General features: G+C 35.7%; 1 protein-coding gene across 1 annotated transcript in view; it reads right to left on the reverse strand.

The window, feature by feature from the left end:
* Ddx1 (ATP-dependent RNA helicase Ddx1) overlaps positions 1–26,104 on the reverse strand; it is a 336,696-nt gene that overhangs the window by 226,790 nt on the left and 83,802 nt on the right. Inside the window, exon 9 of the mRNA XM_090401751.1 lies at positions 12,132–12,204. Coding sequence (XP_090257877.1) covers positions 12,132–12,204 — 73 coding nt within the window. The remainder of the gene's footprint in view (positions 1–12,131; positions 12,205–26,104) is intronic.

Here is a 26,104-nt window from a genome sequence, read left to right on the forward strand (position 1 = left end):
GGATTTAGCCAACCAAATTGTATTCTTATTGGCTTAAACCAATATAGAAAATGATGGTACAACATTTTCTATATTGGAAAAGAAGAAAGCATATCAAACTTTCCTGTCAAATAAGTCAGCTTGTGCTCTTAGAGAATACAGAGACAAATGCAAGAATACTAAACACTGTGTAAAACTAGCTAAACAAAAGTCATAGGAGGACTTTGGCAAGAATATAGAAAATAAATATCAAGAAGGTGGCAAAATATTCTGGAGGTTGTTGAAGAAGCTTAGAATGGAGGAAAGTGTGCAGTAAAAGGAGTTAGAGATGATAAAGGTGAGATGAAAACGGGAGAAAAAGATATCCTTGAAGTATGGAGTAATTATTTTGAAAAACTGCTAAATGAAACAAGCAGTGATGACAGCACAGCAAGAGTAGATGATATTTGACCAGAAATGCTGAAGTATGGTGGTATAAGAGTCTTATGGTGGCTGCCACTGCATAGTTCAGAAAGCCTGGACACAGGGATGAATTCCCGATGATTGGAATAGAGCTCTCATAGTACCCATATATAAAAAGGAAAATAAAACTGAATGTGTGAATTACAGAGGTATTTCCCTACTGAGTGTTCCTGGCAAGATCTATGCAAGCATACTTGAGAAACGGTTGAGAAGAATTGTGGAAGAAAAGCTTGGTGAAGAACAAGCTGAATTCAGGTCAAATAGAGGCTGTCATGATCAAATCTTCTCTTTACAACAAATAGTTCAGAAAGCATGTGAATATAACAAAGATCTGTATTTAAGTTTTGTCGATCTGGAAAAGGCATTACAAGGTGCCAAGAGAGGAGCTATTCAATACGCTACAGTTATATGGTTCCAATGGGGCATTATATCAAGCAATACTTAGTCTTTATTTGAGTTGTAAGTCAGCAGTTAGAATTGAAGGAAGTACAGGAAGATGGTTTAATGTTAAATCTGGTGTGAGACAAGGATGTACATTATCCCCTCTGTTATTCATTATCTATATGGATCACATTATGAAGGAAAGTGGTATTAAGTCTGATATCAAAATTGGAGATGTTAATGCCGGCTCTTTGCTTTATGCAGAAGATGTTATACTTCTAAATAAATCTGCTACAAGCCTGCAAGATTCCCTGACTAAATTGAATAACTGTTGTGATAGATATGGTATGAAGGTCAGCAATAACAAGACAAAGACAATGAAAATAGGCAGAAGCATTGAAAATATCAGCTGTATTGTGAATGGAGAACCTATAGAACAAGAAAACATTTCAGCTACTTAGGCACGATTTTTACTGAAGATGGTAAATTAAATATAGAAATAGACAACAGAATCAGCAAAGCTGGTATGGTGGGAAGTCAATTGAATAAATTCATATGGAATAAAAGAGAAATTAGTCGGAACACTAAATTAGCTCTATACAAGACAGTCTTCAAACTAGTTTTAACTTATGGATCTGAGAGCTGGGTCAGAAGTAAAACACTTGACCAAAGACTAGAGACCACATATATGAGAGTCCTGAAAAAGATTAGAGGCGTGAACAGATGCTATCAATATTAATATCATATTAAAAACGAGAATATTAGGAAAGAACTTGACATTGTCAGCATCCAGGAATGCATTAGCAAGGCTAATCTCAGGTGGTATATTCACTTAAACAGAATTCAAAATTATTTTCCATATTTCAGGCCTTTGATGGCTTTTACTACTTCACTATTCTTTTACTATTCCTGACTGTATGCCTGTTGAGTGTTTTTTACCACTGTGCTATCACTGCTTGTTTCATTTAGCAAGTTTTAAAAGTAATTACTCCATACTTCTAGGATATCTTTTTCTCCTGTTTTCATGTAACCTTTATCATCTCTAACTCCTTTTACAGCACTCTTACCTCCATTTCTAAGCTTCTTCAACAACCTCCAGAATATCTTGCCACCTTCTTGATATTTATTTTCTGTGTTCTTGCCAAAGTCAACCTATGACTTTTGTTTAGCTAGTTTTACACAGTGTTTAGCTTTCTTACATTTGTCTCTGTATTCTCTATATGCTTTCTTCTTTTCCTTCACTGCCTCTTTAACTTCCTGTGTCCACCAGGGAGTTCTGATTTTTTTTATCCTTGCAGACAACCTCACAACATGCCTCTCTGGCAGAATCAATCAATGTTTTCTTCAGTTTGCGACTCAATCTCCAAGGTTTGATTCCTGTTCTGAAACTCAGTTTTTCTTCAATAATTTTTGTGTATTTTAGTCTACAGTTCACATCTGAGAGCTGCTCAACTTTTCTTTGCTTTAAAACTTTCTTACATGTTATTCTTTTCGATATGAAATTCAATTTTATCCTGCTCAAGGCTAAATAGTGATCACTTCCAATTTCAAATCCTCTGTACACTCCGGTGTTCTGCACCGGGGAGAAAACATCACTATCAACATTAACATAGTCAATGAGACTTTTCTTATTCCTTGCTTCTTCTCTCCATGTGAATTTGTGCACATTTTTATGTTGGAACATGGTTTTAGTAATAACCAGTCCATGTTCTGTGCAGAAATCCAACAGATATTTGCCATTATTATTGGCTTTGCTCTTTTCTCCAAATTTTTCCAAAATATTTTTGTATGTCTCACAATAATTTCCTACTCTTCTATTTAGATCCCCAACAAGGACCAACTTTTCCTTTTTCATTGTGTCAGTTGATTTTTCTAAAGCCTCAAAAAATTCCTCCACTTCTACCTTAGTAGAACCTTCTGTGGGAACCATAGGCACAAATAAGTCTCATTGTTCAGTCCCCCATTCTCATATTTGCCCACATTACTCTACTTGAGACTGACTGCCATTCAAGAAGATTAGCCTCGTATTTTGTGTTGAATACTATGGCTACTCCTTCTTTTCCTTGATTGTCATTTCCTGAATATAACATTTTGTATTTATCGTTCAGAAAGATCTCACGAGTTTTTGTATTTTTTGTTTCAGTTACTATGTCGATCTGGTACTTATCTAATTCCTCAGCTAGCTCCATTTCTTTGTATTCCGGCTTCTTATGTTGATAATACTGATCTTTAACTCTGGTGATGTTGAGTTGGGGTGTGCTTTCAGATTTGTTCCAGTAGCTGACTTTTCGCTGTTCGCCCTGGTTCCCTGGTGAAAACAATGGGGGCCTTGTTTAACCGGGCGACGTCTCAGCCGATATGAAATTTTGTCATGTTGTACCATCATTTTCTATATTGGTTTAAGGCAATAAGAATACAATTTGGTTGGCTAAATCCCAAATTGCCAGCCCATCCTCGTTCGTTCAGTATCCAGGTAGATACCCAACAGGGTGCACCATGAGAAGGTGAGGATTGGACATTAGGTCAGAGGCCCTGGTCAGTTCTCCGCATTCCTTTAAAGGCTATGTGGAGGTCTCCTCTTATTTTTTCAGCTTTGACCCTTAGAGTACGGGTTATTAATCAACCTAATTGGAGACTTTTGTACAAAGCCAAATATTTTTAGAATCATTAAGGAAATACCTTAAGGTTCTAAAAATGCTGTTCTCCACATGTGAGAACAGCACCAAATGGGGAGGGAGGGGGAAGACTTTATAATCTGTATAAAATTAAGGGCTGTTCAGAGTTCAAGTAAGAAATTAGATAAAAGAGAAAAACTTAATATGATGAAATGGTGGTGTGTGTGTGTGTGTGTGTGTGTGTGTGTGCACATGCAAAAATTGGAGGTTAGTGTTCTCTGCGAGGTTGGCAGGAAAATGACGCAGAGGAAGACCAAGGTATAGGGATTGATATGGTACAATGTACCTTAGATGATAGAAATATAATATCTGATAATGATATCATATCCTGTACACCCCTTGAGGATACATGGCAGAAATTTGATGATGATGATCAATGTTTTCATTTAACTGGAGTGAAAAAGCCAATGATGTAATACATCGATGTACTCCTTATGAAAATAGGCAAAATAGCCATAAATATCAATATTATTTTAGAGTAACATGGAAAATTTCCAGAAATATTTATTTCATAAGTGAAGAGATAAATACTTATCTATTCACTTATATAGTGGGCATGGGGGCCCACTTATGTAGTGGGCCTACATGGAAGACCCACTTAACCAGAAACATGTCTATCATAATGAACTTTGAAGTTATTAACTCCCTGCACTTACAATGCGCTATGCCAACGCACACAGACACACATTCCACTCACTAACAACTCTCCACATAAAAAAAATCTACTACTCACACCCTTCTGTACCATCCAGGCAACCAACTCTGAGCACAATAGTCCATGCCTTATATAGAGGCATTACCACCATGTACTTTTTATCATAGCAGCAATATGATGTGCAGTCATTACCACCCATGCGATGTGCCCTTGGAACTTTAGTACATCACTTGGGGTGATGTACTAAAGTTCCAAGGGTACAGCTCCACTAATGTCAGTGGTGCATCTAGGGGGGGGGGGGGGGCAGTCTGCATTGGGCAGTAATTTTAACCTTACTCTATACGTAAGGTTAAAACTTTTTGTAGCATTTTGTATATCTTCAGTTGTAGCCAGTGTTGGAAAAATTGGTTAGGAATAAAATACAGGATTGGGTTGAGACATAAGATTTTCTATAATAGTCAGTATGGGTTTGCGAAGGGCACAAACCCAAGCTTGCTTCTGCAATCCACTTTTATTTTATAAGGTGACAAATGTGTTGAATAAGGGATATTCATATACTTTAATTAAACTCTGCAAAGCATTTGAATAGATTACCACATAACAGATTGGTGTATAAGCTGCAGAAGATGGGATTAGATAACAGACTGGTTAGATGGATTGAAAATTTGCTTTCTGAAAGATAACAGAATATTAGTGGAGCTGTGTCCACTAATATCAGTGGGCACAGCTCCACTAATATCAGTGGCATAGCTGGGGGGGGACGGTATTTTTAACCTTACTCTATACGTAAGGTTAAAACTTTTTGTAGTTTTTAGCTTACTCTAACAGGTAAAGAATAAGTTTTACTTTTTGTAGCATTTTTGGTGTATATTGAGAGGGGCAGCTATTTCAGGGGTACCCCGGGCAGCAAAAGCTCTAGCAACGCCACTGACTAATATGACATGTAGTCTTATCTCTCTGTACTCCAAAGTGTAACACCTTGCATTTATTAATATTAAAACTACAACCCCACTCATCTGTCCAAGCTAAAAGTCTATTCAAATTTTCCTGTAGAGAATTAACATCAGCAATACTCCTAATAATTCTACCTGACTTTGCATCATCAGCAAATATTTGAAGATCCTCAGTCAATCCAGATAAAATATCTTTCACAAATAAGTCGAACAGTAGGAGCACAGGAACAGAACCCTGAGGCATGCCACTGGTCACCTTCCTTTTCTGAGACACTGCTCCATCATACACAACTTACTATTATCTTTCAGAAAGCAAATTTTCAATCCATCTAACCAATCTGTTATCTAATCCCATCTTCTGCAGCTTATACACCAATATCTGTTATGTGGTAATCTATTCAAATGCTTTGCAAAGTTTAAGAAAAATATATGAATATCCCTTATTCAACACATTTGTCACCTTATAAAATAAAAGTATATCGCTGAAGCAAGCATGGGTTTGTGCCCTTCACAAACCCATGCTGACTATTATAGCAAATCTTGTCTCAACCCAATCCTGTATTTTATTCCTAACCAATTTTTCCAACACTCCGACTGCAACTGAAGATATACAAACTGGTCTATAAATAGTAACTTCTGTCCTAGAAACAAGTTGTTACCTACGAGGATTGTCTGAAAAGTTTAGTAAATTTCCAATAGACAGCGACACAATTCATTCATTCATACCAGTGTCACCATGTATCACTCTTTTTCATGACCCCCTGGAAAAATTTTAGACATGTGCAACACATAGTTCTTGTGTGGCAAATATTTAAAATGACTGTGTTCGCATTTTCGTGCAGTGAATAAACACTTTTATTTGAAGTGGATGGCCGTGCAGATCAAAGCCAAGTTAGATGCAGTTCAAGAACTCTGCACCAGCATTAAAGACTGTTTATTTTTGGATAAACGAGTTTAAATGTGGTCATAAGTCCATCGAAGATGAAGCGTGCTCCGGACACCCGACTGGTCATTACAAAGGAAATGACAAAATCCATGGTATCATTATAGAAGACTGCCGAGTGAAAGTGCATGAGATTTCTGAGATTCTAGGCATCTCATCTGAACAGGTGTATAACATCCTGCACGAAAAATTGTACATGAAAAAGCTGTGTGCGTGATAGGTGTTGATTGTTGACTGTCGATCAAACACACACACACAAAAAGACATTTCGATGCAGTGTTTGGCAATGTTTAATTGCAATTTGCAGGATTTTTGTGCTGATTCATGACTGTAGACGAAACTTGGATCCACTATTACACACCCGAGTCCAATCAGCAGTCAAAATAGTGGACAATGCCCAGTAAAAGAGCACCGAAAAAAAGCAAAGACTGTTTTGTCAGCTGGGAAGATGATGGCCACTGTTTTTTGGATTCCCAAGGAATTATCATGATAGACTATTTGGAAAAGGGAAGACAGGTGTCTATTATGTGTCATTGCTGGCCCATTTAAAAGAAGAACTGAAGAAAAAATGGCCAAGACTGGCACACAAAAAAAGTGCTCTTTCATCATGACAATGCACCGTCCCACATAACGGCTGTTGCAATGGCAAAATTGCACAAATTGTGGCACGAGTTGGTTCCACATCCGCCATATTCTCCGGACTTGGACCAGTCTGAATTCTTCTTGTTCCCAAACTTAAAAATTTGGCTGTGGGAAAAAATTTTCCTCAAACAAGGATGCCATCAAGGCTGTCAATGACTATTTTGTACAATTTAACAAATCCTACTTTTTAGATGGGATGAAAAAATTGGAAACTCGCTGGACCAAATGTGTAGACCTCGATGGAGACTAAGTTGAGAAATAAAGGTGATTTTTTTCAAAAAAATGTGCTTAACTTATTTTTTTGCCAAACTTTTCAAACAACCCTTGTAATATCTTCACTTTTTATTCTTCATTATTCTTCCACAGGTGTCTTCTGTTCATGTTCACTTCCCTAATTCTTCTCAGACCTCTAATATCTGTGGTCTCCAGTCTTCGATCCAGTGTTATTTCTAACCCAGCTTTTAGATCTACAAGTTAAAATTGGTCAGAACAATGCCTTGTATACAGCTACTTTAGTGTTTGACTAATTTCTCTCTTATTCCATATAAATCTATTCAATTGATTTTGAAACAGACCAGCTTTGCTGAATGTGTTCCATATTTAATTTACCATCATCACAAAAATCTTCACTAAAAGAGGCCTGTGGAAATGGTGTTTGCAGCTAGACTGCCCCAAAAAAGATTACATTCCAAGTTCAATTCTAATCACCAACTACAGGAACTTTTTCTATCCCTTTCTTTGACCACTTCCCAAATTAATCAACCTCTGGCATGAGCAAGAGGGTTTTTAATCCTGGATACTCAGCTTTTTGTCCCATAAACTCAAGAAAATCAGCCATAGAATCCACACTATTTCAGACAATAATATATTGCATTAGGGACCATGCTGTGGTGACACCCATCTGTCACACTCTCTTCACTGGATGCTGTTTATTTAAAATTGGTGATAGCCTTGGGCCAGCTATCTCTGAGTGGCTTACAGAGGTTGGCTGTCCCTTCAAAAGTTAGATACAGCTATAATAGCCTCACCTAATCCACTTGGGGAATTAAAGGCATTAGTGGAGCACAATCTTCACTAAAAATTTTGCCTCAACTGTTAAAATGTTTTACATTCCTGCCTATTTTCGTTGTCTTATTATTACTATATATTAATCTAATACTGATTTTTGTACCAAATTTATTACAGCAGTTATTCAATTTAGTAAGGAAATCCTGAAGACTTGTACTAGATTTATTTAAGAATATAACATTATCTGCATAAAGGGCTGAGTTGAATATCTCCAATTTTGATATCAGGTCTAATACTACTTTCTTCACAATGTGATATAAAAATGATGAATAACAGTGGATGCTACTATAATGTTTCATCCTAGCACATTATCTCCACATTATCCCAAGATACATCTATGACAGACTGAAAAATATTACTGAAAGCATTAAATTGACATTTAATTTCATTCTTCTATACTATAGAATGAAATTAAATACAATAATAATACAAATACAAGGTAGTGAATGTATTGGATAAGGGAAATTGATATACAATGATGCAGTTTGACTTTTGCAAAAGCATTCATTTGATAGATTACATAAGTCTTGTGTACAAGCAGTACAGGATGGGGATGGATAATACATTAGTCAGATGGATTGGAGACAGGCACTCTGAATGATACCAGCAAGTTGTGCAAGATGCAGAAGTGTATTAAAAAAAAGAAAGACAACTAGCAGTGCATCCCCATAGTTCTGTTCTTTGGTTCATGTTGTTTAACTTGTTAATGATATTTCATCTGAACTGACTGGGAATTCTCATCATTTACTGATGACATGAAGTTGGGGAAAATTATAAGGAGTGCTGCTGATGTTAATTCTCTTCAGGAAGATCTGAATAGATTTTTAACTTGAACAAATGAATGGGGTTGTAGTCTTGATAAGGGTAAAGTGTTACACTTTGGAGTTGGAGACATAAGATTGCGTGCTACAGTGGTGGAGCTGTACTACATGAAGTGGATGAGATTCAAGATGTGGATGTGATGGTCAACAACAGACTAAACTTTAGAGGTGATATGCACTGCATATATTGCAAAGCCTGCAGAATGCATTGCTGCTGTGATAAGTACTCTGACAAGTAGGGATAATGGTTGTGTCATGCCATTATATAAAGCAGGATTTCCCAAACTGTGTTCTGCGGAAAGCGAATAAGTGTTCCGCGAAAAATTATCAAAATTAATATGAGCCTGGGATGGTTTTAAATGCTGCGACAAGTTCAAACATATTTGAAAATCAGGTGCTCCTCATTTTGCATGTGGATTGTGTTGTTAAGGCCAGCACGCGCTGGCCTTGACTCAGCCACCCATGGTTGTCAACATCTCAGAGGGCGAGTGAAGTACGGAGGTATCTATTCTAAGAAATGTGCAGTCACAAGCAAGGTCAATGCAATGTGCTGTGGCCTGGCACACCTGTAGTGTGCACTGTCGCATTTTTGTGATGCAATACACATTATCACCTGCTTCGGGGATAGCATGCACTTAGCTTTACACTGAAAATGAGACCGATGATACTCAACTCTAACCAAGGTGTTCCATTAAAATTTCAGGATTTGTGAAGTGTTCCGTTGTAGGAAAAATTTGGAAAACACTGATATAAAGCATTGGTCAGAACACACATGGTCTAATGTACTCAGATTTGGCACCTAGTTTTTAACATGATGTGGAAACGATTCAGAGCTGAGTGGCCAGTGACCTATGAGATGTCAGTTATGGGGAAGGGCTGAAGGAATGTAAATTGCAGAGTTTGGTGAACAGTTAGAAAAGAGATATGATATGATAGAGGCATTTAAGTTAGTGAAGAGATTTTACTGGATTAACATAGAGGGAATTATAAAAAGAGTGAATGATGAGAGGAGAAGAGGTCATCCCAGAATTGTGTCCGAGTAGAATGTATTATGAATGCTGGGAGTGTTAAGGAATTTAAGGTTGAATATTGTTAGTTAAGTGAGCCTCCCAAGCTGAATATACTGACTATGGAGACTGATGTGATACTTTTGATTTCATGCACAAAGAATAAATATTTTGTTTGACGAGACAAGTTACATCAATCTGAGATATTTTACAACTGATGGCATCACATATTCAGTATAAAGTTAAGAGCCATCAATTTTGCATTACTGTGTTGAAAATTCAAAGTTTGTGATGAAGTTCTGAAAAGTCCAAAATGTTTGAGGACAAAAAAGCAGTTTAACGAGAGAAAAAGGATCTTAAAAGATGCATTTAATTATCTGTTTGAATTAGCAGGATTTACTGCATATTTAATAGATCAATATACTGCCTTAAAATGCAATATTCCCAAGTGACTAAGAATGCATAACAAAGAAAAGTTGAAAGTATTGTATGGAAAGCAAAGTTGGAGTATAAAAATAAATATGCTGTAAAAGTGAAAGGCAATCCAAAAGAATTTTATTGTTATGCAACAAATAAAAGAAAGAATAAATGTGAAAGAATAACTTTACTGAATGCAGACAGAATGCTTGTGTCAGAAGAAGTAGATGCAACTGTTCAAGTCAAGTCATGAGTGTTCACTTTGCTAAGATCTGTCAACCTGATGTTTGCAATGGCACACAGTATTATCACTATATTGGATGAAGAGATAGATGTACATTAGAAAGAGATTCTAGAGTTGTTGTATAACCTAAGAATTTAGCAATAGGTACAGATGGGATATCAGAATATGTTAAAGGAATGTTCAGATGAACTGGTCAGGACCATGACCTGACTATATGACATAATTCTCAGCTCGGGAGAGATCTCGCATCAACGGAAAGAATGTGTGGCAGTCCTACTGTCAAGGATAGTGCAAAAACTGATGTGTCTAACTACTGACCTATCAGTATCTCTGGTGTGGTTGTGAAGGCTTCAGACAAGGTGTAGGAACTCTCATACAAAAATGGGTTGACAGACAAGCCATATACTTTACAAAGAACAGCTTAAATTAATCTGGGGGTGGCAGTAGATAGCAAGTTGAAGTTCAGAGGGCATATTGCTAAGGTAGCCAAGGTATCTCATAGGATTACTGAACATACAAATACAGATAAAGCAGCTATTATTCCTCTTTATAAGGCTTTGGTTTGGCTGCATGCATATTACTGGCTCAGGTCTATCACTTATGTTTCTTTTAGATGAAAAGTTGTAGACAGGATTTAAAAGTGAGCAACCAAAATTTCAAGTGGCCTGTGGAATGGAATAATGATAATTTCAGACTTTGTGTAAAAGCCAGTTGATAAGTGGATTATGATAGAAAAATTTAAGTTATTAAAAGAGATTTATAGGATTGATATAGAGGAAGTTGAATAAGAGTGTGGTTAGCAAGGGTGTGAAGAACAAATTTTTCACTTCCAAAGTGGCAAATGAGTTGCAATAGTAATTGACTTTATCATTTTAGTACTTTATCTATCAATGAGAGGCATAACACACATTATGTGGATAATTTAGGTCTTCCAAGGACCTCTGACTCCAAGGAGGTGTCTGTGCATTAAAAATAATAATTTTCTTGTGATCCAGGATGAATCAGTTGAAACGTGCATCTCTATAGCATCTTTCTTTTTTTTTCTTTTTTTTTTTTTGGCCGAACTCTGCCCTATTCGAAATTCCATAAACTTAATTATTCACTTCTCTCTGCACTCTTCTTCTGTTTCTGCATCTCCATGAATATCAGGCAATCAGGCTTGTGCTAATGTAGTTGATTCAAGAGGGGAAAAGGCAGTATTTACAACAGATATAGTAATAACTTTGCAATATATACATCTTGAACTTTAATTTCCTACCATACCTAGATTCCTCTTTACAAATTCCAAAAGTGCATACCCAAGAATCTAGATACAACAGCCTATAATCTCTTCAGTCTAAAATGTAAAACTTTACACTCAACAACATGCAAGCAAAATCCATTCTTCTCTGTCCATATTACTAATATATCAAGTTATCCTGAATTAATACTATGTCAATCATTTCTTAATGCAATTCCTACCTTTGCATTATCAGCAAGCAATTAAACATTCCTCTTCAAACCATCCACAACATCATTAAATATACAAATTAAATAGCAGCAGAACAAATTGTAGAACAAAAACATAGTGCATAATGTCCCTCCCATATGTCACATTTTTTTTTACCATATTCTATTACATTATTCACAGCCAGTCAACTACCCTCTTCCATGCCAGAGGCTTATTACCCACCCCAACCAGATTAAACTAATCAACACGAAAAAAAAAAAATAAATAAAAAAAAATTTAAAAATACACAAAAGTGGAATAAACAGACAAAAATCCATTCCTTGAATTTTTGGAATTTTAACTGACTTAATTAAATCAATTCAACTCCGTCATTTCACAAAAAGATCAACATTATGTCTATTTCAGTTTTAAAAAAAGATACATATTCTACTAACCATTTTTTGAGAATTTTACTATTCCTTGGTCCAGATTCAAATGACAGCCAATGACATCATGCATCCCAAAAGCCTATAAATGAAAGATTGAATAAATGTTTAATATAATATTTAAAATATTTAGTAATACACATACATATAGCCTTTATTATTAAAAAGTAATAAGATGAAAATGTCACTTGAAAAAAACTTTTTTTAAAATAAGTGTTTGATGGTGGTTTGTATTTTGCGGCAAGTAACAATACGCCCTCTATGGGCATTTGTAGATAGCCTAGGATATAAAGTAGGACATCTGACAATTACTTTACATCCAAGGCCTCCTACAAACACCCATAGACACACCATCTAGATAGGACTTTTGAGTAACCCACGTTTCATTTAGTATTGTGTTGTATTTGTGTGTGTGTGTATGTGTGTTACAAGTGTTATTTGTAATCCCTGAAAATGTCTCAGTGATTGAGAAGAAATATTGGAAGCATTAAAATCAGTTTTTAATCCTTTCCTAGTGCTGTAAATATTCCATTAAACCTCCAACATGATGTCCTTTCAGCACTTAAGCCTTAACACACACATCAAATTGGAAACTCTCATTCGCTCACTTATGGACAAACTCCTCTTATCACATCCAGGAGTATTATGAAGTGTGTTGTTCTTGTGACCTAGCTTACTATGGACAGACAGGAGGATATATTGACATCCACCTTGGTGAACATAAAAAATGCTAGGATACCACCTTCAATGGAAGGTGGTATCCAAGGCATGTTTGCTTGTAGCACTTTTGTTTTCTTCAAATGGAAGAAAACAAAAGTGCTACACAAGTAGCAAGTCAGAGAGAGATTGTTTTTGGAATCAGTAACAGTTTTAAAACATACTCCAAACCTCAACTAATATGGCTGTATCAATTTACCAAAAATCTGGGAGATAGTCATTAAGATCTAATTAATACTTGTTTTTCTCTCTCTCTCTATCCAACAATAGACGATGCTAATCAGAACTTTAGTTCCTTGTGTTGACCATTACAACTTTTTTTTTTCTTTTAAACTATTCCCACGTTTATACCAAAGTGCCGTTTTGTGTACTGTAACAAAACTGTCGTGTGCTCTGAAGATGCTGGATATAATACCAGCAAAATATCAGCTAATAAGTTAATAAATATTTATTATCTTATCATTCTGTGATGTGAATCAATACCATTAAACAAACTAGAATAAACTGGATTAAGGCTATCTATTTAATGTATAACCAATACATATACTACATAAAAAAGACTACCTCAATATTTAAGCAAAACATACATAGGTGGTAAAATAACAGCAGAAATTCAGAAGTACTTGAATGCCTTTTGTCTCTGCAGCAGTAATGCTTCTAGTTTCTTTAGTGATGAGGATAGCACTGAAGTAACTAGAAGCAATAATGCCAAACAGCTCTCATGGAAAATAATCATACATAAAAAATTAAATACTTTTTCATGTATGTGAATAAAGCGGAGTACTTTAAAGGGCATGTCACCTATTTAAATTACCACATTACCTTGATTAAGTTATAAATTTTTGAATGCCAATAATGTCACACCTCTAATATCCTCAGTTTTGAATACAGTACTGCCCACTTATGATACTCCTATCCTTTCCCAATTTTCCATAGAATTTTCATATCATGGTCAGAGACTTCAGTATAACCTGAAAAGAATGCAAAAAACTAAAAGGGTCTTCTGATCCCAGCAACAATCTTCACATCACTGTGGTGTATCCTGTTTGCATACAGTGAAGGATTATGGAGGAACAGTTAATTTAGGACAGTCATCCATAAGTATTTTCTGGTATATACTTAAATATACATGCATATCATATAAACTATGCTGCAAAAAAAAAATTATACTGATTTCTCCAGTTTTCTTGAATACTGAACACCAGCTGAAAATGAAGAGTGGTTTATATTAAATCAACTTCCAACAAAGCATTATCATTGGCTGCCATATCAACTATCAATAAGTTTGCACACATCCCAGAGCAGGGGTGGCACACCTGTTTAAGGGTGTGTCCCCCATTGGCTGAATCTTCTAAAAAAACTACACTTATTGTACAGAAATCAGTGCAATACATGTACATAATTTTTCTCACATTTTCTTGAAAAAAATGCAACAAAAAAATATTTCATTTGCATATAATACAGGTAACCTTCATATAACACGCATGTTAGGTTCCACAAAAATGCTGCATCATATAAATCGAGTTATGCGAGACTCAGATCACATAAAAAGTTGGGTAGGTTCCGAAATCGTTTTTTTTTTTTTTTTTTTTTTAAGATTATATTATTATTATTATTATTATTACATAACACCTCCAGGGAGCCCTAAGGCTCATCAAGGGAGGGCTCCTACTGTACAACTCTTGGTGATATGGATAGGAGAATGGCTCAGGGAGAGATACCATAAGGTGGTGTATGGAGGAGCCGAGTACAGAATGAGGCAAGTGACCAGTGGCGTGCCTCAGGGCTCTGTGCTTGGGCCAATGTTGTTTAATTTGTATATAAATGATATAGGAAATGGCTTGGAGGGAGATATTCAGTTGTTTGCTGATGATGCAAAGTTGTGTAGTGCAATAAAAAATCAAGCTGATGTTGAAAGTTTGCAGGATGATTTAGATAGGCTAGTAAAATGGGCAAAAGATAATGGATGTCAATTCAATGTGGAAAAGTGTAAAGTCATGCATTTTGGGATTAAAAGAATACCAGCTGTGTACTACATTGATGGAAAGGTACTCCAAGAGATTGATGAGGCTAGGGAGTTGGGGGTATTGGTAGATAGGGAGATGAAGTTCAGAGGACACATTGCTAAGATGTCCAAGATTGCACACAGGATTACTTGGTTGTTGAGGAACACACTGACATCCAGAGATAAAGAGGTTATTATTCCCCTTTATAAAGCATTGATACGTCCACATTTGGATTACTGTGCTCAGGTCTGGTCACCTGGATTCCTTGGAGATGAGGAGGCTGTGGAGAGGGTTCAGAGAAGAGTGACCAAGTTGGTGAGTGATATAAAAAATGCCCCTACATTGATAGATTGAGAGCTTGTGGATTGCAGAGATTGGTTGATAGGCGAAGAGGAGGGGATATGATAGAAACATTTAAATTACTGAAAGGTTTTTATAGGATTGATGCAGGGGAAATGTTTCGGCTGTGTGATAGTGATGGAAGAACAAGAGGTCATCTCTGGAAATTAAAGAAGAGTGTAGGTTAACAAAGGTGTCAGAACAAGGTTTTTTGCCTGGAGAGTGGTGAACGAGTGGAATTCATTACCTGACTTAGTTGTGAGCTCTTCGTCTGTAAACAAATTCAAGAAGAGATATGACAGATATTGTTTTGCTAGTTTGGGTCTCCTGCGATGAGTCTACTGACTCCATGGAGATACCCGTAATAATAATAATAATAACTCTTCATCTCCACCAACTGCAACTACCTTCATCATCTCCATCAATGCCATATGCCGCCAACCACCGCAACTAGTATTTCCACAGACAATCACAAACATCCATGTCCATGGCGGGATTCGAACCCGCAGCCTTTTGGCTGGAGAGCGGATGTGCTAACCAGGCCGGCCATATGTCACATAAACAATAACGTATCCAACAAAAATATATTATTATTTAATTCAGGTAAGTAAAGAAAACAAATAAACTATGAAACAAATACGTAGTATAAAATTATAAATTGTACATAAACTTCATTGCACATAATACATAAATGTTTTAGGCAAAATAAAATAAAGTGCATAATTTAATCATCACTTTCTTCAAAATGAACATTACGTAGATGTTCTTTATCTAAGAGTGGCCGGACGTCATCATCACTTGAAATCTCTTGGACGTCATTAGTATAATTCTCATTGCATACTTCGGTTGGTTTAGTTATCAAGAAGTCAGTAATAAGACCTTGCTTACCACTATGCTGCAATTTTTTATTAAGTTCATAATACAGAGCTAAACAATTTTCTGGAGTACTCCATTGAGGGATCATTATACATAAAATAACTTTCTTACCAAGTCCAATCCTTCTGCTAATTTCTTTAAACTGAATTCTTTAACAGATTCATCACAACTTTCCTCACCATTTGGTTTGATGTCATCTATTAATTGTACCAGTTCCTCCTCATTTAAATCAATTTTCCCATTAATTGTTTCACTAATTTCGTTTTCAACCATACCACAAAAGCGCTCTAAGTGGCCATTACTATAAAAAAAATTTTTTTACAGAAAAAAAAAAATTTACATATTGTATGTAACTCACCAAAAATAAAGTGCTCAGCTTAAGATTAACAGGCTTATGATTTTTAATGCGCTTTCCTGGCAGAAAATTACAATTTTCAACAATAAATACTTTATATGGTAAACAATTGATGTACAAGAATGCTAAAGGGTGTTGGATCCTACTTTTTCTCAATCTATACTTTGGATCCGACATGATTACTATTACGATGTTCTTAACTAATTGATAAGTTGTAAGTTGATTTCTAATTCAAATATAAAGAAAATTTATATTTAAAGACTGCGCCACTTTATATCTGAATTAGTTCAAGAATTGAAGATAAATCAACTCTCAACTACCCTTCCTTTATATGTTGTTATTATATTTACTGGCCGAGAATATTTAACTTACTTAATTTACCCGCTTTGGTTCGAATATTTTATGAATGGTGCAGTATAAGAGATTCAGGCAAAATACATCCTTTGAGTAACAAAAACAAACATTTAATTTTAGAATCACAAATTTTATACTTAAATTCAAATCAGTTATTAAGATATCACAAACATTTTAACTTCTCTGATAAATTCAATCATACAAACTCAGACCATGGTAAATCTGTCATCTCTATAATACAGTCTTCTTACAGTTCCTTAAGTTCCAAATATGACAAAAATTGCAGTAACACCTCTTCACAAACACTTTTAAATTTACACTTCAGCTAATTTCCGCAATAGTTACTGTTAGTATAAGGAAATTCTAGGATGAAACTCACACACTTCTCTACAAAGGAATATTAATGGTTGGAATAATCTTACCGATAATCTTCTTTCTTCATAAACTTACACACAAACATTTTTTATAACTGTAAACACTTTGAGCAGTATACGGCACTCATTAAAATAAATCTTCTAAGCAATAACTGAATTAATCATCGGTCACAATACACATAAACAAACGTTCTTGCTTGAAGTACTACTGATCACTCATGAGTTAAGGCAATACACAATAATTCTTTAACCTGAGATTTTATGTGCACAGTTGTTCATTCCTCCAACATTCAATTAACTCTAAACACAACTAATTTCTAAACACAACTAACGGTAAAGTTCAAGTTTACAGCCGCTACTATTCTTTAGTAACTTTGTGCTTTGCTTCAAGGTTCCATATGTCCTTGAAAGGTCGGCGCTGAAATTAAATCTCAATTCAAGTATCGCTAGTCTATTTAATAGTCTCTCAGCTGTTTTCTGTAGCTATAATTGTTATTCTACAGCTTATTAGCTAACTGCTTCTCGACTAGTAGACTTAAATTAGCTGCTTGAGTAACTCGCCGACTCGCTATTATTACACTCTGATTCCTGAATGCCCAATGCTCCGATTCTAACCCAATGGCAATCCTCTCTCTCTGTTTCCTCTCTATCTCTATTTTCAGCTGTTCCAAACTCGTGCTCTCTCACTTACATACGTTTCCATGACAACAAAACAAAACATAATAAAATTAAGCCATTGCATAACGTTAAACTTCTACAAATAGGAATAAATAGAGAATATTTACATTTCAATTAATGCGCAGTTAAATTATAAAATACAAATTCTTATAATATTAACATAGCAATAAATAAAATAGCTTAATAATATTTAATACAGTCTTTTCATTATTAATACATATATCTTTGATTAATTAATTAAATATTAGATAAAATTAAAGGTAGTTATATGAATATTAAATTGTAAAATAAGTTGTTTACATTAAATAATATTTACAAGTCTAGCCTTTGTGATGGAAGAGCATGTTGGATTCTGAACCAAATAATAATTACTCTGATCTCTATATAATCAGAATCCAACAAGGGTATTTCCCCTAATATAAATTCGCTACTTATAACTACATACACGATACGGGCAGATGCAAATTTAACAAAGATAAAATTTGATTTTTAAGTTAGGGGTGCTTAAGGGTCAAAGCTGTATAACTGAGAGGAGGCCTCCACACAGCCTTTAAAGGAATGTGGAGAACCAACCAGAGCTTCTGACCTAAAGTCCAATCCTAACCTTCTTGTAGTGCACTGTTGGGTATCTACCTGGATACTGAACGAACGAGCATGGGCTGGCAATTTGGAATTTAACTGACCAAATTGTATTCTTATTGGTTAAACCAAAATACAAAATGATGGTACAACATGACAAAATTTCATCCCTTTTTTTGGGGCGTCACCAGGTTAAACAAGGCCCCCCGTTGTTATCGCCAGGGAACCAGGGCGAACAGTGAAAAGTCAGCTACTGGAACAAATCTGAAAACAAACCCCAACTCAACATCACCAGAGTTAAAGATCGGTACTATCGACATAAGAAGCCTGAATGGCAAAGAAATGGAGCTAGCTGAGGAATTAGATAAGTACCAGATTGACATAATAGGGGTGACCCGAAACAAAAAAGACAAAACTAGTGAGATCTTTCTGAGCAATAAATACAAAATGTTATATTCAGGCAATGACAATGAGACTAGAGGCAAGGAATAAGAAAAGTCTCATCATCATCAAATTCCTGCCATGTACCCTCAAGGGGTGTACAGGATATGACAGTACTACATGAAAAAATTACATCATTACTAACTTCCTATCTACAATTTTCCTCCAAATCAGTCTGTTACTTGTCAAGACTCCAACATTATCAAATCTTATATTTCTATCGTCTAAGGCACTTTGTACTGTATCAATCCACCTATATCTTGGTCTTCCTCTGGGTCGTTTTCCTGCCAACCTGGCAGAGAAAACTTGTTTTGCTAATCTTTCCTCTCCCATTCTATTTAAGTGACCATACCATCTGAGATTAGCTCTGCTAACGCATTCCTGGATGCTGACAATGTCAAGTTCTTTCCTAATATCCTCATTTTTAATATGATATTGCCATTGATGCCATCTGTTCACGCCTCTAATCTTTCTCAGGACTCTCATATCTGCGGTCTCTAGTCTTTGGTCAAGTGTTTTACTTCTGACCCAGCTCTCAGATCCATAAGTTAAAATTGGTTTGAACACAGTCTTGTATACAGCTAATTTAGTGTTCCGACTAATTTCTTTCTTATTCCATATGAATTTATTCAATTGACTTCCCACGATACCAGCTTTGCTGATTCTGTTGTCTATTTCTATATTTAGTTTACCATCTTCAGTAAAAATTGTGCCTAAGTAGCTGAAATGTTTTACTTGTTCCACAGGTTCTCCATTCACAACACAATTGACATTTTCAATGATTCTGCCTATTTTCATTGTCTTTGTCTTTTTATTGCTGACCTTCATACCATATCTATTACAACAGCTATTCAATTTAGTCAGAGAATCTTGCAGACTTGTAGCGGATTTATTTAGAAGTATAACATCATCTGCATAAAGCAAAGAGCTGACATTAACATCTCCAATTTTGATATCAGGTTTAATACCACATTCTTTCATAATGTGATCCATATAGATAATGAATAACAGAGGGGATAATGTACATCCTTGTCTCACACCAGATTTAACATTAAACCATCTTCCTGTACTTCCTTCAATTCTAACTGCTGACTCACAACTCAAATAAAGACTAAGTATTGCTTGATATAATGCCCCATTGACACCATATAACTGCAGCGTATTGAATAGCTTCTCTCTTGGCACCTTGTCATATGCCTTTTCCAAATCGACAAAACTTAAATACAGATCTTTGTTATATTCCCATGCTTTCTCGACTATTTGTCGTAAAGTGAAGATCTGATCCTGACAGCCTCTATTTGGCCTGAATCCAGCTTGTTCTTCACCAAGCTTTTCTTCCAGAATTCTTCTCAACCGTTTCTCAAGTATACTTGCATAGATCTTGCCAGGAACACTCAGTAGGGAAATACCTCTGTAATTCTCACATTCAGTTTTATTTCCCTTTTTATATATGGGTACTATGAGAGCTCTACTCCAATCATCGGGAATTCGTCCCTCTGTCCAGGCTTTCTGAACTATGCAGTGCAGCCACTGTAAGACTCTTATACCACCATACTTCAGCATTTCTGGTCGAATATCATCTACTCCTGCTGCCTTTCCACATTTCAAGCATTTGATGGCTTTTTCTACTTCAAGTATGGATATGTATTCCTGACTGCATGCCTGGTCAGTGTTTTTTATCACTGTGCTGTCATCACTGCTTGTTTCATTTAGCAGTTTTTCAAAGTAATTACTCCATACTTCAAGGATATCTTTTTCTCCTGTTTTCATTTCACCTTTATCATCTCTAATTCCTTTTACAGCACTCTTTCCCCCATTCCTAAGCTTCTTCAACAACCTCCAGAATATTTTGCCACCTTCTTGATATTTATTTTCTATATTCTTGCCAAAGTCCTCCCATGACTTTTGTTTAGCTAGTTTTACACACTGTTTAGCTTTCTTACATTTGTCTCTGTATTCTGTAAGAGTAAAAGCTGACTTACTTGCCAGGAACTTTTGATATGCTTTCTTCTTTTCCTTCACTGCCTCTTTAACTTCCTGTGTCCACCAGGGAGTTCTGATTTTTTTTATCTTTGCACACAACCTCACCACATGCCTCTCTGGCAGAATCCATCAATGTTTCCTTCAGAGTTTGCCACTGAATCTCCAAGGTTTGATTCCTGTTCTCAAACTCTTTCATTTTCTTTTCAATAATATTTCTGTATTTTAGTCTACAGTTTACATCTGAGAGCTGCTCAACTTTTATTCGCTTTAAAACTTTCTTACATGTTATTCTTTTCAATATGAAATTCAATTTTATCCTGCTCAAGACTAAATAGTGATCACTTCCAATTTCAAATCCTCTGTACACTCTGGTGTCCTGCACCAGGGATAAAACATCATTATCAACAATAACATAGTCAATGAGACTTTTCTTATTCCTAGCCTCTTCTCTCCATGTGAATTTGTGCACATTTTTATGTTGGAACATGGTGTTAGTAATAACCAGTCCATGTCCTGAGCAGAAATCCAACAGATATTTGCCATTATTATTAGCTTTGCTCTTTTCTCCAAATTTTCCCAAAATATTTTTGTATGTCTCACAATCATTTCCTACTCTACTATTTAGATCCCCAACAAGGACCAACTTTTCCTTTTTCATTGTGTCAGTTGCTTTTACTAAAGCCTCAAAAAATTCCTCCACTTCTACCTTAGTAGAACCTTCTGTGGGACCATAGGCACAAATAAGTCTCATTGTCCAGTTCCCCATTCTCATATTTGCCCACATTACTCTACTTGAGACTGACTGCCATTCAAGAAGATTAGCCTCCTATTTTGTGTTGAATACTATGGCTACTCCTTCTTTTCCTTGATTGTTATTGCCTGAATATAACATTTTGTATTTATTGCTCAGAAAGACCTCACCAGTTTTGGTCTTTTTTGTTTCAGTCACCCCTATTATGTCGATCTGGTACTTATCTAATTCCTCAGCTAGCTCCATTTCTTTGCCATTCAGGCTTCTTACGTTGATAGTACTGATCTTTAACTCTGGTGATGTTGAGTTGGGGTTTGTTTTCAGATTTGTTCCAGTAGCTGACTTTTCGCTGTTCGCCCTGGTTCCCTGGCGAAAACAACGGGGGCCTTGTTTAACCGGGCGACGCCCCAGCCGGCATGAAATTTTGTCATGTTGTACCATCATTTTTTATTTTGGTTTAACCAATAAGAATACAATTTGGTCGGCTAAATCCCAAATTGCCAGCCCATCCTCGTTCGTTCAGTATCAAAGTAGATACCCAACAGGGTGCACCACGAGAAGGTGAGGATTGGACATTAGGTCAGAAGCCCTGGTCGGTTCTCCGCATTCCTTTAAAGGCTATGTGGAGGTCTCCTCTCAGTTATACAGCTTTGACCCTTAAGCACCCCGACTATGTTATTGTTGATAGTGATGTTTTCTCCCTGGTGCAGGACACCAGAGTGTACAGAGGATTTGAAATTGATTGCTATTTAGTCTTGAGCAGGATAAAATTGAATTTCATATTGAAAAGAATAACATGTAAGAAAGTTTTAAAGCGAATAAAAGTTGAGCAGCTCTCAGATGTGAACTGTAGACTAAAATACACAAAGATTATTGGAGAAAAAATGAAACAGATTGAGTACAGGAACAAAACCTTGGAGATTCAGTAGCAAACCTTGAAGAATACCGATTGATTCAGCCAGAGAGGCATGTGGTGAGGTTGTGTGCAAGGATAGAAAAATCAGAACTCCATGGTGGACACAGGAAGTAAAAGAGGCAGTGAAGGAAAAGAAGAAAGCATATCAAAAGTTCCTGGCAAATAAGCTAGCTTGTGCTCTTAGAGAATACAGAGACAAATGTAAGAAAGCGAAACACTGTGTAAAACTGGCTAAACAAAAGTCATGGGAGGACTTTGGCAAGAACATAAAAAATAAATATCAAGAAGGTGGCCAGATATTCTGGAGGTTGTTGAAGAAGCTCAGAAAAGGAGGAAAGAGTGCTGTAAAAGGAAATAGAGATGATAAAGGTGACATGAAAACAGGAGAAAAATATATCCTTGAAGTATGGAGTAATTACTTTGAAAAATTATTAAATGAAACAAGCAGTGATAGCACAGTGGTAAAAAACACTCAACAGGCATACAATCAGGAATACATATCCATACTTGAAGTAGAGAAAGCCATCAAAGGCTTGAAATGTGGAAAGGCAGCAGAAGTAAATGATATTTGACCAGAAATGCTTAAGTATAGAGGTATAAAAGTCTTACAGTGGCTGCACTGCATAGTTCACAAGGCGTGGACAGAGGGATGAATTCCTGATGATTGGAGTAGAGCACTCATAGTACCCATATATAAAAAGGGAAATAAAACTGAATGTGAGAATTACAGAGATATTTCCCTACTGCATGTTCCAGGTAAGATTTATGCTAGTATACTTGAGAAATGCTTGAGAAAAATCGTGGAAGAAAAGCTTGGTAAAGAACAAGCTGGATTCAGGCCAAATAGAGGCTGTCAGGATCAGATCTTCACTTTATGACAAATAGTCGAGAAAGCATGGGAATATAACAAACATCTGTATTTAAGTTTTGTCGATCTGGAAAAGGCATACGACAAGGTGCCAAGAGAGAAGCTATTCACAATACGCTACAGTTATATGGTGTCAATGGGTCATTATATCAAGCAATACTTAGTCTTTATTTGAGTTGTAAATCAGCAGTTAGGATTGAAGGAAGTAGAGGAAGATGGTTTAATGTTAAATCTGGTGTGAGACAAGGATGTACATTATCCCCCCTGTTATTCATTACACAGTCCAACACAATTTTTGCTGACTTTTATATGAGACTTGTTTTTTACTAATTTGGGTGCACTGATTTCAAATACCAAACCCATTTTTCTCTATCACGTCAGGTTTTTCCTCTATTGCACTTTCTTTTTGCTAATTTGTAAGTTTTTGATAGTTTTAAGGAGGCAGTACTATTTAGAGGATCAAAAAAATCAATTTTTTTAAATTATTTTCTGACAGTATGTACTTTTAAAAATGTGTTCCTAACTTTTTATCAAGAAATTCGAAAAATTTCTTCAAATCGAAGATCTAGCCTATTATTCAAAGCGGTGCACAGATTAGAATCAGAGTGCTCACTGCTCTCGCTTGTTAGTAAACAAATAAATGCGCAAGAACCTGCAACGGCCTTAAAACTGATAGTTTTAAGGAGGCAGTACTATTGAGAGGATCAAAAAAATCAATTTTTTAAAATTATTTTCTGACAGTATGTACTTTTAAAAATGTGTTCCTAACTTTTTATAAAGAAATTCGAAAAATTTCTTCAAATCGAAGATCTAGCCTATTATTCAAAGCGGTGCGCAGATCAGAATCAGAGCGCGCACCGTTCTCGCTTGTTAGTAAACGAATAAATGCGTAAACCTGCAACGGCACGTGCTGGCGCTTTGAATGCGAGAGAGGCGGATAATTAGACAATATTCATTAAAAATTACAAGAATATTTATAAAAAAATAACAATTGTACTTACACATGAGTTTCAGGGAATAATGTATTAGGTCGGTTATCGGTCTCTCTCGCATTCAAAGTGCCAGTATACGTGCTGTTGCAGGTTCTTACGCATTTATTCGTTTACTAACAAGCGAGAGCGGTGAGCACTCCGATTCTGATCTGTGCACTGCTATGAATAATCGGCTATATCTTCGGGAATTTTTCAAATTTCTTGATAAAAAGTTAGGAACAGAAATAATTAGAAGAAATACATGTATAAACCACAGTGAAAATTATTTAATTGTAAATAATTGTGGTTTATGTGTGTGTTTCTTCTAATTACGAACGCACAACAGGTTTCGTTATTTAAAAAAGTTAGGAACAGATTTTTAAAAGCACATACTTTCAGAAAATAATATTAAAAAGTCAATTTTTTGATCCTCTAAATAGTACTGCCGCCTTAAAACTATCAAAAACTTACAAATTAGCAGAAAGAAAATGCCATAGAGGAAAAATCTAATGTGATAGAGAAAAATGGGTTTGATATTTGAAATCAGCACACCCAAATTAGTAAAAAACAAGTGTCAGATCATAATCAGCAGAAAAATTTTTTTTTTGTTGTCCAGTGTTATCTATATGGATCATATAATGAAGGAAAATGGTATTAAACCTGATATCAAAATTGGAGATGTTAATGTCAGCTCTTTGCTTTATGCAGATGATGTTATACTTCTAAATAAATTTGCTACAAGTCTGCAAGATTCCCTGACTAAACTGAATAACTGGTGTAATAGATATGATACGAAGGTCAGCAATAAAAAGACAAAGATAATGAAAATAGGCAGAATCGTTGTAAACCTGAACAAGTAAAACATTTCAGCTACTTAGGCTCGATTTTTAGTGAAGATGGTAAATTAAATATGGAAATAGACAACAGAATCAACAAAGCTGGTATGGTAGGAACTCAACTAAATAAATTCATATGGAATAAGAGAAATTATTCAGAACACTAAATTAGGCTGTATACAAGACAGTGTTGAAATCAGTTTTAACTTATGGATCTGAGAGCTGGATCAGAAGTAAAGCACCTAACCAAAGATTAGAGACTGCAGATATGAAAGTCCTGAGAAAGATTATAGGTGTGAACAGATGGCATCAATGGCAATATCATATTAAAAACGAGAATATTAGGAAAGAACTTGACATTGTTAGCATCCAAGAATGAGTTAGCAGAGCTAATCTCAGGTGGTATGGTCACTTAAACAGAATGGGCGAAGAAAGATTAGCAAAACAAGTGTTCTCCGCTAGGTTGGCAGCAAAACGACCCAGAGGAAGACCAAGATATAGATGGATCGATATGGTACAAAGTGCCTTAGACGATAGAAATATAAGATCTGATAATGTTGGAGTCTTGACAAGTAACAGGCTGATTTGGAGGAAAATTGTAAATAAGAAGTTAGTAATGATGTAAGTTTTTCATGTAGTATTATCATATCTTGTATACCCTTTGAGGGTACATGGCAGGAATTTGATGATGATATAGAAAAAGGATCTAAGAGAAACTGTTCAGTTATTTGCCGATGATGCAAAGTTCAGTAGAACAATAGTTAATACAGATGATGGAGACATGCAAATTACTGAGGGGCTTTTACAAGATTAATTCAGAAAATTTTTCAGAATTGGTCTAGTGGTGGGAGAACTAAGTCATCTATGCAAACTGAGCAAGGGTGTTAGAACCAGGTTTTTTGCTTGGAAAGTAGTAAATGAGTGGAATAGGTTGTCAG

This window comes from Typopeltis vanoorti, chromosome 12, assembly GCF_054136105.1.
Source record: "Typopeltis vanoorti isolate ZY-2024b chromosome 12, IOZ_Tvanoo_1.0, whole genome shotgun sequence".
NCBI lineage: Eukaryota > Metazoa > Arthropoda > Arachnida > Uropygi > Thelyphonidae > Typopeltis > Typopeltis vanoorti.